The sequence below is a fragment of the Pongo abelii genome, chromosome 12 (assembly GCF_028885655.2).
Source record: "Pongo abelii isolate AG06213 chromosome 12, NHGRI_mPonAbe1-v2.0_pri, whole genome shotgun sequence".
NCBI classification, from domain to species: Eukaryota; Metazoa; Chordata; class Mammalia; order Primates; family Hominidae; genus Pongo; species Pongo abelii.
The window spans coordinates 47,236,834-47,248,989 of NC_071997.2; the positions used below are offsets into that span (position 1 = coordinate 47,236,834).

Sequence of the window (12,156 nt, forward strand, 5' to 3'; positions counted from 1 at the left end):
GACACTGTCCAGGGATTTGTGTTCCCTTTTTTAAGTAGCACTATCCACGTCCTTACATAACGAGCACAGAGGTGAAGGTATTTCCAGCCATGGACAAAAGAAATAAGATGGCAGCAAACAGTTGCCTTGTTAGTGAACTTAAAAGAGACCTTTCTTTTAGGTCATCTTTGCTTTGAACCAGACCCTCCTGCAGCAGGAGAGCCTGCGAGCGGGCAGTCTTAAGATCCCCTACACGACGGAGGATCTCATCAAACACTATAACTGCGGGGACCTCAGCTCCGTCATCCTCAGCCATGACAGCTCCCAGGTGAGCGCCCTTTCCCCCTGCCAAGCTCAGCACACATTTAATTATAGGAATAAAAACATTACCTGGCAACACGTACATCCTGTGTACAAAGGATTGAGGTCATGAGGGCTCTAGAAATAAAGTGGGCAGATTTAGATGTCATTGAATGAGACACTACAGCGAATGAAAGCTTTACAATCCTTGTAAGAACAGAGAGGGGCATTGATGAGGGTTAATTCCAGGATTCCAGCCAAAGGATGAAGCTTCAAAGGATTTAACAGCGGGCCACATGAACCGGCCTTGAGGAAGGGAAGGGTTCTGGGTCTGATGGCCTCCTGGCTGACTTAGGTCACACTTTTGCAAAATGATGGAGGAGAACTTTGACTGCAGCTTCAGTGGCCTCTAGGAACATGTGAACATGATATAACTGTGTATTCACAGAAGGCTTACAGGGTTGGGGCATCAGAGCTGGGAAGGCTGCTAGCATTTGCAGACGTGGATCATTGCATCCTGTGGTATTGCAGGATGAGTGTGACTGAGCTGGTGGATTGAGTGTTTGCCCAGCTCAGACCTTACCTGTGGGCCATTGAGTGGAATGAAGCAGCTGCTCAGCCTCAGAAGATGATGGTCTCCTTCCAGGAGGGAAGTGGGATGGATCTTTGTTATGCTTTTATCAACAGGCTTCCCATGGGACAAGCCATGGTGCCTTCACCTCCTCTCTAGGACTACATGCAAATAGCAAACACCAGCTAAACTTCTGAGGTAGGGGAGCGTGTTGTTTCCCCCACCCAGGACTGGTGTCCACATGCATGAGGACACTGGAGAGGGGAGACAGGAGCTAGTGGGTGTGGGTGATGCTGTACAGGTCTATGTTAAATCTGGGGACCCAGCCATAAGGAGACATGTGTGAACATGAGAGCTGAAGGAGGAATAGCAGCAATGGGGAGAAGGACAGCACAGGCTGAGTGCAGCATCAGCCCAGAAAGGTGACATTTCATTAATACAGAAGCCTCAAAAGACGTAATGAGCATCCCCAAAAATCTAGAGGAAGAAAAAGTCAAATTGAGACAAAGTGAAGCAGGAGGAAAGGGAGAACAAGAAACACATTAAAGAAGGAAAAATAGAGTTGTTGGTGGTGATAAATCTTACCTGCACTCTTGCTGGGGGTAGGGAAAGGGGGAGAAAAGTCAATATCAATTGGGAAATTGACATTTGAAGCAGTAGAAAAGTGGGTGGAGGATTTGGTCATTATGTGGGCAAATGGTGAGGCTGATGGAGCAGATAATACAGATGCCTTATGCATTTTTCTCCTGTGGCTTTCCCATATCTGTCCTGCCCACAGGGCCCCTACAGGAGGTCAAGGAATGTGCTGCCACTGTGAGTGAGGGCCAGGCTGGCCAGCAGGGAGTGGTGCAGGCTTTGGGTGATGTTTGGAATTTAGAAGGTAGAGCAGGATGTCAGAGGGAAGTCACCCTGTGTATCTGACGCTGCCTCTGTAGAGAGGCTGGTAGAGAGGGGGCTCTGCTGAAGAGAAGAGATTTTGGGAAATGGGCAGGGGATCTTACATAAATGACATGATTGAAAAAAATAGACGACAGAGTAGAAGATGAAGGCTGTAGATTTGAAAATGAAAGAATATCATTTCGAGGCCATCGCGAAAGGAGATCTGTTATCCATAGATGGAAGTTAATGCTGTCACAGAGTCTGAGGACTTTGGAAAGCTTTTTCAGAGGCTACTGGAAGCAGCAGCAGCAGGCAGTGTAGATACTGACCAAGATAATGGGTAACATTGTTAAGTCCCTGGGTGGAGGAGAGAGCATGCACCCAGGTGGAGGAGTGGGAGGCTGAGGTTTGGGAAGCCAGACAGCTGAGGGGGTGGGGAGAAAACACAGAGTGCCAGCCTTACCTGTAGCTCCTGGGCTGCAAGAACCATGCTGATTGTCACAATTTTGACGCACTTGCATCCTGTTATTAGCCAAAATACTGAAACTGGCTAACATGTATACCAGAATCAAGTGAAATATTTGCCAGGAGGGCAAAGAACATTGGGGAAAGCAAGAGAGAGAAATAGGAAGTGGAGAAATAATGAAAATGTAAAGTAGAGGATTTATAAAACATTTAAGTGTTTATATAAATTTCATGTTTTTGGTAATAGAATCTAAAATACGTAACTATATAAGACTATTTTTATAAGAAAGGCATGTGTGAATCACACAAGTTAAAACTATGGATTGCTGTGCAAAGACAGTGTCCTTTTTTTTTTTTTAATAAACACACGGCATCAGACAGAGCCATTTAACTAAAACAGAAGTGCAGTTGTAAATAGCATAAGAGTTCATTCAGTGCACTTTACTTAATATTTTTTTTCACTTTGGTTACCGAGAATGTGATAGAGTTGGAAACATAGCAGACGGGAAACTCCAAGAATGGCGTCACTCTTCTCTTGACAACGTCTTGACCGTCTAGGTTAGGGGATTTGATGCTCCAATGATGTAACTATGTTAATAACTCTGTTGCCCCTTATTTTTTTTCTCTTTATTTTGGTGGAGGTTCCCAATTTTATTAATGCCACACTACTGCCTCAGGAGCGCATCACTGCTCAGGAGATTGACAGCTACTTACGCCGGGAGCTGATCTACAAGCGGAATGAGAGAATAGGGAAGCGGGTGAAGGCCCTTTTGGAGGAGTTCCCTGACAAAGGCTTCTTCTTTGCCTTTGGAGCTGGTGAGTAGTGGGTCGCCTCTGATTAGCCTCTGAAATCTGAGGCTTCTCCCAAGAAGGGAATGTTGAGGTGAGCCCCTGATTAGGGCCTGTGTTAGTCATGAAACGAGATGAAGGGAGTGACACCTTCCTTGACTTATTTCAGTTGCAGAGTGGCTCCAGCTGGGGACGGAGCATCCAGCATGGTTGAAATGTTGCTGGATGAGCTAGTGCATGTGACATCACCCACAGCTCTCTCCACACATGAGCCAGCTGGGAAAACATTTTTGTCCTCTGAATTTCATACTTAATCCCAACTTCTTCCTGGTACTTTTCACTTTGTAAACTTTCACTACAAATATGTCTGTCTTTACTCTTCTACCTGACAATGAGCCTCCCAAATCCAAGGCCTGGGGCTGATACATCAGCTGTTATTGACTGTTAACAGCACACATGGAGACAGAATAGGACAATTGTTTTCTTTTGTGGGCTTATTGAAATAAATTCTCTCCCCCGGAGTGACTCTGACACAGAATTCTTTGCAGCCTCAGGAAATCAGGATAGAAATGCCAGAGGCTGGACAGTATGCAGAAAGCTCATTTGCTGGGCTTGGCTTTGTTGTTTCATATTTTTCTGCTAACTTCATAAACTTAAACAAGTCCTGTCCCTCAGTTTCTTTACCAGTAAGATAGGGGGTTGGAGAGAAGCAATTCTGAAATGGTGGAGTGAGGGCCTCCAAAAGCCTGTTCTTCCATAACAGCAATAAGAACACTGGAAAAAATGGTCAAAATCAACTTTTCCACAGCTCTGGAAATTAATTAAAGGCTTGCAACAATCCTAGAAGTGTTTATTTAAGAAAACTGGATGAATTTTGATAGAAGCAGTGGGCTTTGTGGCATTTTAACTTGTTCTGTTTTTATCTCCCTTTTCCCAGCTTCACAGTAGCCTTAAAAATCAGGAGCCTTGAACTACAGTAGCTGTGAAAACCATTTGCCTAATGGTTACTGGAGGGGACAGAATGGGTTCAAAGTTCCTTCAAAGCTCCATCCTTAAAGAATCATCACTATCTGACATGTCCAATAGTTCCCTGAAATTTCCATTCCCAAGCTTGTCTTCATTTGGACCTGACTCAGAGCTTGCTCTGTGTGAATAGCCCTATTCTTAGGGTGTTTGTTGAAAACAATCAGTGGCAGCTGTTTAACATCATAGTTGCTGGAAATAGCAATATTAATTGAAGCTTACAAGGGGCTGCCCAAAAAACTTAAAAGCAAAATCCCAAAGGGAGTTTAGAAAAGCTCTAAAATGTTCCTAGAAAGCCACATGCATGAGAAGGGCTGTGCACATGCCCAGGAAAGACCTGAGAAGGTCCTAATCTCTCACCTCTGGCTGATCTTGAGGCTCTGTGTAAGCAGAGTGTGAAAGCTAATGCAAGGTCATAAATTGCCTGCTGAAGCATCAAATACATGCCCCCGAACTCACACAGCCCCTCTGCAAAGGTTGGGAAACTTGCAAGGAATTTAAGGAAATCTCTGTTCAGTCATTAGCCAGCCACTAAGCTAACTGAGCAGATCCTTCAGTGATCACACACAACAAAGAATACAGACTTTACAGACTTAGTCCTAGAAAATCACTACACAAACAGCAACAACAATGCACCTGGGAAGAGGGGAGAGGAGATGAGTTCCAGAGTTGGTATATTATTTAAATGTCTAGTTTTCAATAAAAACAATTATAAGACACAGAGCAAAACTAGAAAGTATGGCCCATACCCAGGGAAAAACAAGCAACCAATAGAAGCTGTCTTTGAGGAAGTTAATATCTTGGACTTACTAGAAAATGACTTTAACACTAGTTATTATAAATATGTTCAAAAAACAAAAAGAGGCCGGGTGCAGAGGCTCACGCCTATAATCCCAGCACTTTGGGAGGCTGAAGCAGGTGGGTCACCTGAGGTCAGGAGTTCAAGACCAGCCTGACCAATATGGCAAAACCCTATCTCTACTAATAATACAAAACTTAGCCAGGCATTGTGGCGCACACCTGTAATCCCAGCTACTTGGGAGGCTGAAGCAGGAGAATTGCTTGAACCTGGGAGGCAGAGGTTGCAGTAAGCTGAGATCATGCCACTGTACTCCAGCCTGGGCCATAAGAATGAAACTCCATCTCCCCCCACCAAAAAAAAAAACCCTAAAATAAACCATATCTAAAGAATTAAAGGAAAGTTTGAGAACAATATCTCATCAATACAGAATATCAATAAAAATATAAAAATTATTTTAAAAGAACCAAATGGAAATTCTGGAATTGGAAGTGTAGGAACTGAAATGAAAAATTCACTATAGGGGCTGAACAGTAGATTTGAACTGGCAGAAGAAGAATCAACATACATGAAGATAGGTTGATTGAGATGATTCAGTATGAGAAAGAGAAAGGAAAAGGAATGAAGAAAAATGAATAGATCTTCAGATACCTGTAAGACACCCTCAAGTGTGCCAGTGTATACCTAATGGGAGTCCCAGAAGACAGGAGAGAAAAAAAGAAAGAAATAAAAAGAATATTTGAATTTAAAATTGCTTGAAAATGTCTCAAATTTGATGAAAAATATTATTCTGCACATTCAATCCATGAACTATAAGTTGTATAAAATCAAAAAGTTTCACACCAAGGCATATCATAGCCAAACTGTCAAAAGCCAAAGACACAGAATCTTGAAAGCAGTGAGAGCAAAGCAGACAAGGGATCCCCATAGGATTAACAGCAGATTTCTCATCAGAAGCCATGCAAGCCAGAAGGCTATGGGAGACATACTCAAAATGCTGAAATAAAAGACTGTCAACAAACATTTCCACATCCAGCAAAAATCAAAAACGAAGGAGAAATCTGTTGCATGTGAGCTGAATAGAATTTGTATTCTGCTGTTGTTGGATGAAGTATTCTTTAAATGTCAATTAGATCAATTTGATTGATGATGCTCTTCAGTTCAACTATATTCCCTGATAATTCCAGAATCTCTATCATGTCTGAGTCTGGGTCTGATGCTTTCATTGTTTCTTCAGATTGTAATCTTTCTTGCCTCCCAGCGTGACTTGTAATTTTTAATTGAAAGCTGGATATGATGTATCTGGCAATGGGAAGTGAGGGAAATATGTTTTTAGTGTGAGGGTTTATGTTAATCTTTCTCAGAGTTGGGCTGTTTAATGTTTTGCTGTGGTCTGAATATTCCTTAAAACTTGTGTGTTGAAACTTAATTATTATTGTCACGGTATTAAGAGGTGGGGCCTTTGGGAAGTGATTAAGACATGAAGGCTCCACATTCATGAGTGGATTCATGCCTCTTAAAAAGACTGGAGGAAAGTAGTGTAGGCTCTTTTTTTGCCCTTGTGCCTTCCACCATGTGAAGATCTAGCATTAGCCCCTCCTGCCATGTAAAGCCTCAGGAAGAAGGCCTTCAGCTGGACATGGTGGTGCATGCCTGTAATCCCAGCACCTTGGGAGGCCACGGTAGGAGGATCACTTGAGCTCAGGAGTTTGAGACCAGGTCAACACAGTGAGACCTCATCTCTACAAAAATTAAATAAAAATTTAGCTAGGCATAGTGATGTGTGCCTGTAGTCCCAGCTACTTGGGAAGCTGAGGTGGGAGGATCACTTGAGCCCTGGAGGTCGAGGCTGAAGTGAGCTGTGAACATGCCACTCCAGCCTGTGTGACAGAGTAAGACTCTCTGTATTAAAAAAAAAAAAAAAAAAAGGCTCTCACTGGGCACTGAATGCCTATGCCTAGATTTTGGACTTCCCAGCCTCTAGAACTGTGAGAAATAAATTTCTATTGTTTATAAATGACCCAGTCTGTGGTATTTTGTAATAGCAACACAGACTAAGCCATATTTGCTGTAACTCTAGGTCCCAGAGGCTTCAGTTTCCTCTAGTGTCCTCTAGTTTTTCCTCTAGTTTTTTTGTCTTTGTGCTTTCTTAAGAACCTTCTTAAATAGAGTCTGAGTCTTGCTGTACTTTCACGTGTAATCCACTGTTATTTTACTAGAGCCCTATTGTTGTGGTGCTAAAGTGAAGATACCATTTCATACTCAACTAGGCTAAAATAAAAAAGATGGATAGTAAAAAGTTTTGGTGAAGACATGGAGAAACTGGCACCCTCATACATTGCTACTGGGAATGTAAAATGGTGTAGCCATTTTGGAAAACTGTTTAGCAGTTTTTCAAAATTAAACATGGGGCTACCATTTGATTCAGCATTTCAACTTCAGGATATATGCCTAGGAGAATTGAAACACATGTCCACACAAAAATTTGTACACAGATGTTCATGGCGGCATTATTTATAATAGCCAAAAAGTGGAACCAATCCAACTATCCATCAACTGACATGGATAAATAAAAGGTGATATATACACACAATGGAATATTATTTGGCCATAAAAAGGAAAGAGGTACTGATATACGGTACTACATGGATGAACTTTGAAAACATTATGCTAAGTGAAAACAGCCAGTCACAAAATCATATGATTATATTTATATGAAATGTCCAGAACAGGCAAATCTATAGAGACAGAACGTATTCATAGATTAGTGGTTGCCAGGGGCTGGGGTCAAAATGATGAAAATGTTTTAAAATTAGATAATGGTCATGCTTGCACAATTTTCTGAATATACAAAAAAAAAATCACTGACTGGCATACTTTAAAAGGATCAATTTTATGTTATGTGAATTATATTCAAATATTAATAAAACTGTTATAGAAATATGAGGGGTTTGGCTCCCACATTATGTTCATTGAAAAGTTCTGCCACAAACAAACTGCAGTTTGTGCCCTCAGCAGTGCCTGTGAGTATGTGGTAGTTTTCTTCTTCTGTAAGTCCTGTGTTTCATGTCTGGATTGGGCACCGTGTGCACATTTGTACTGTATCGACGAATGGCTTCCTGTACAAAGCTGTTAGCCTGGGCCTCACTCTTGAGGCACCATAACAGTGGGGCAGGCCCCAGATGAGAAAGTTAGGAAACAGAGCCAGTGGTGGTGTCCCAATGCACCACCCCGGGTCTGCGTGAATGGAAGGTGCCCAGGTGCTGGAGTGTGGGCTTTTGCTTTCCACCCCTGCCAGACTTAGGTGAGCTCCCAAAAGCTTCCGCTATGTCCAGTGCAGGGGTAATGGGGCGCTGGGGTGAGGGGGAAGGTCAACTGGGTTCTGGGCTGGTGGGAGGCTGGGGCACTGCTTAGTCTGAGCAGTTCAGTGGGTGGGCCCTCGTGGTGGGGTTTGTGCCAGGCAGGTGGAACAGGCAACACCAACACCTGAGCTTGCCCAGTACTCAGGGCTCGATTTGTCATACTGATGCAGGGCTAGATTGGGGCTGACAGCCCCTGGGCACTCCTGACGCCCGAAGTGCCCAGGGGCTGTAAGTCCCCATCTAGGACTGGCTCCTTCTAGGGCAGAGTTATATTCCTGTAGCTGCTTTCTCTCTGTGCCTTCTGAAGGCTAAGTTGAGCTGAGGAAACTATAGAAATTGCTCCCAAACACATTACTGTGTGCTTTTAAAACTTAAAAGCTGTGTGGTTAGCAAACTTTTAATTGCAAAATGAGGATAACTGAAAACGGAAAGTACTGGAGTTTTAAAATCAAGCAGCGACTTTTGTCATGGGGATCTGGATATAAAATGCGAAGATTAGAAATGGAAATCACCTTTGCAGTAGAAGAAAAATTGAAGTCAGAAGTGCTAAGTGGAAACTATAATCACTTGTTCTAAATTGCCAGTTCCTTACTTGCAAATGAATAACCTAGGATCAGTGGTGAAAGACGTGACTTTTTTTCTTATTTAGGTGTCGATCTTAAATCAGCTTATGCTGATTTTTGGCTCCTGTTTGCCAGGGTTACTTCTCCAGTGGCCTCTTGTCCTACCCCACATTTCTAGGTTACAGCTATCGCCCCTGCACTGGCAGCTGTCTAGGCTGGTCTAGGCTGTGGGGAGGACGGGAGGATGGGAGGGAATGGTTTTGCCAAACTTCCCTTTCTGAGCCCCTGCTGACCCATGAACACCCCCTTTGATGCATGAGGGTGAAAATGAAAGCAGGAACCACGGGCCTTCTGCTTCCTTCTCAGGGCCTATTTGCTGTACTGCCACAGGCTCCCAGGGTTCCCTGGTTGTGACTCCTGAGACTACAGTGGGTTTGTCCTATGCAGAAACCTCCAAGAAGGACAGACCTTAGATTAGGTTGCCTTTACTTTTTCTAGAAAGTGGTGATTGGGAAGTAGCCATTCCTTTGGTCCCACCAGCCTCCCTGTTTTCTCAGAGAGCACAATTGCATTTCATCCCGTAGTTGGGAATTCCCCCCCCCCCCTTTTTTTTTTAATTGAGACAGAGTCTCGCTCTGTCACTCAGGCTGGAATGCAGTGGCACGATCGCGGCTCACTGCAAACTCTGCCTCCCGGGTTCAAGTGATTCTTCTGCCTCAGCCTCTCGAGTAGCTGGGATTATAGGCGCCCGCCACCACGCCCGGCTAATTTTTGTATTTTTAGTAGAGATGGGGTTTAACCATGTTGGCCAGGTGGGTCTTGAACTCCTGACTTCAGGTGATCCACCCACCTCTGCCTCCTAAAGTGCTGGGATTACAGGTGTGAGCCACTGTGCCCAGCCTGAATTCTTGTATTTTCTCCAGACCAGTGTCCTCACCTTTCAGGATCCTGCTCACATATCACCTCTTCTGGGAGGTCTTACCAGGTTGCAGTTTGATGTCCAGGCTCTCCCCTTAGCTTTGTGACTTCAGGTAACTTGCTGCATTGTTCTGATCTTCAGTGTCATTGTCTCTGAAATGCTACTGATGCTGCCCTGCCTGCCTTGCAGGACTGTTGGCAGGCCTGATCCCAGAAGCTCTCTGGAACTGTACTGTGCTGGACAGATAGGCAAGGGGCTTGGCAGGGTAATTTCTTGGTTCTAGGGTGTGTGTTTGGGGAGTATGTTTGGTGGTCCTGAGAGCTGCAGCATTTCAGGTTGTTTTTCTCACTGCAGGTCATTTCATGGGCAACAACACAGTGCTGGATGTTTTGCGGCGTGAAGGCTATGAGGTAGAACACGCCCCTGCTGGACGACCCATCCACAAGTAACCGTCCTGTGCTTCTATCTTGGCTGGGGAGCTGAGACCCTCATGGGGCTGCCTGGGCACCAGGGTGGGCTGCTATCTTGAGGAGCTCCAGAGAACCCCTGCCTTGTCATTTCCCCCACACTTTACCTTACGTGGACATTTGGCACCAGCTCAGCTGGCTCTGTGTGGCTGGGGCTGTGTCAGGCATGGTTGGCAGGATGGACACTTTGGGCTGCAGGGGCCACACTGGCCTTTTCCTCAGTGGTGTTTGGCGAGTGGGGGAAGGTGAAGGGAAGGTTGCCCAGGGGTCAAGGGGTAGGGGAAAGGAGGGGTAATTAGGCTTGATGCCCGGTGTCCTTTGCCCTAGGTGTTTCGGAAGTTTTCGGGAGGCAGAATCGGGCCATGACAGTGATAAACAGGCCAGAGGGCTTAGGGGTGCAGGGAGTTGCATGTCTCGCCCTTCTCAGGGGCAGGAGAAAGCACCTTTTCTCTGAGCTGTTTCCTCCTCCCTAGGTTTATTTCTTTCTCTCTCTCTCTTGTTTTTTTTTGGCCAAACTGCCCTCTGCCCCTGCAGACCTTTCCGTAAAGAACTCAGGAGGCTCAGCCCCCAGCCCTCAGCAATGCTGTCCACCCACTGGCCTCCCAACTGGTCGTCCATCCTGGTGGGCCCCAGGTGTCCTTCCCCTTCCCCTGTAGTAGTCTGCTTGGGCTGTCATAACAACCACCACAGACTGAGTGATTTAATCAACAGAAATGCATTTCTCACAGTTCTGGAGGCCGGAAGTCCCAGATCAAGGTGTCAATGGAACTAGTTTCTCTCGGGACCTCTTTGTTTGGCTTGTGGATGGCCGCCTTCTCTTCCTGCCGGCGCATGGCAATTTTTTCCTGTAAGCGAACATCCCTGGCCTCTCTTCTAGTAAGGACACTGGTCCTATTGGACTAGGGCCCTCATGTTAACTGAATCACCTCTTTAAAGGCCCTAACTCCAAATAGTCACATTCTGAGGTACTGGGGATGGGGCTTCAACATGTGAATGTGGGGGGCACCCATCATCCCCTAATATCCCCTCCATTCTTCTGGCCCCCACTTGCTCCCGATCTGTGGTCAGCAGCCCCCCCTCCTGGCAGAGGTCTCAGCTGTAGCGAGAGCGCTCCAGAATGCAAATGCCCATCCCCTGGCAGAGGATCCAGCAGTTATGTCTGCCCGAAGGCCGCCCATCTCCAGCTGCCCTCTTTCTCCTCAGAAGGCCCCCCTTCACTGCACCTTGTCTCCCTGTTCCCCCTCACCCCAGAGGCTCCTGCCTGGCAGAAGCCATGATTTTTTCAGTCCCCCTCCAGGCGGGAAATCCTGGATACATCCTGGACTTCTCATCCCCACCTCTCTTCATGCCCTGTATTCAGTATGTCAATACGGACCACCCTTCACAGAGCACTTTCTAGTTTACAGAAGCGCTGATGTGAGACTGCTCATTTCCCTCCTCCACCAGGCTTTTGGCTTCCTCCAGTAAAGACTCGCTGGGATTTGTCCTCCTCCATTTCCATGGCCACCGCCCCCTTCCAGGCCCTTCTACCTCTGGTTCACTCTTCGCCCTTCTGTGGGACTATTCTTTCCAGTGTCCCGTATTCAAACCCTCCGTGCTTTCATATTGTTCTCTTTCAAGGTCATTGTCTTCACGTGGAGGCCTTGGCACTCCTTCCAGCACGGATCTGCTGCTTGCTTCAGAAGAGCTTCCATCCCGTCCCTGCCTCTACACCTTTACTGACGCTACTTCCCCCGTCTGAGGAGCCCTCCTCTCCTCCCCTTGACCGGGAGGATCCTGCCCCTGCCTGAGTCAGCTCTGCTGCAGGCTCACATCTCCTGCCTCTCTCCTTCCTGTTCTCCTTGAGATCTGGAGAAGCCAGCCCTTAGGGGTTCTCTGCGCCCTGCAGGACTGTAGGTCTTTCCTCCCTCACTGGCCTCTGGTTCCTTCTCAGCAATTGCCGCTGGACTGACTGGGCTGGGGTTCAACGCACTGTCCCTGGGGTGCTGGAGAGGGCCCTACCTGGGGAGTGTGTGTGTGTGTGTGTGTGTGTGTGTGTGT

At 45.9% G+C, this 12,156-nt stretch overlaps 1 protein-coding gene across 6 annotated transcripts in view; it reads left to right on the forward strand.

Moving 5' to 3' along the window:
- Positions 1 to 12,156, forward strand: part of TRABD2A (TraB domain containing 2A) — a 59,511-nt gene that overhangs the window by 39,236 nt on the left and 8,119 nt on the right. Inside the window, exons 3-5 of one of the 6 annotated variants that reach the window (XM_024242795.3) lie at positions 161 to 307; positions 2,836 to 3,010; positions 3,921 to 5,538. In XM_024242795.3, the coding sequence (XP_024098563.2) occupies positions 161 to 307; positions 2,836 to 3,010; positions 3,921 to 3,931 (333 nt within the window). In that variant the 3' untranslated portion in view covers positions 3,932 to 5,538. Of the gene's footprint in view, positions 1 to 160; positions 308 to 2,835; positions 3,011 to 3,920; positions 5,539 to 10,003; positions 10,095 to 12,156 lie in introns of those variants that run through there. The other 5 variants (XM_054547991.2, XM_002811842.6, XM_054547989.2 and 2 more) reach the window with 5 other exon arrangements.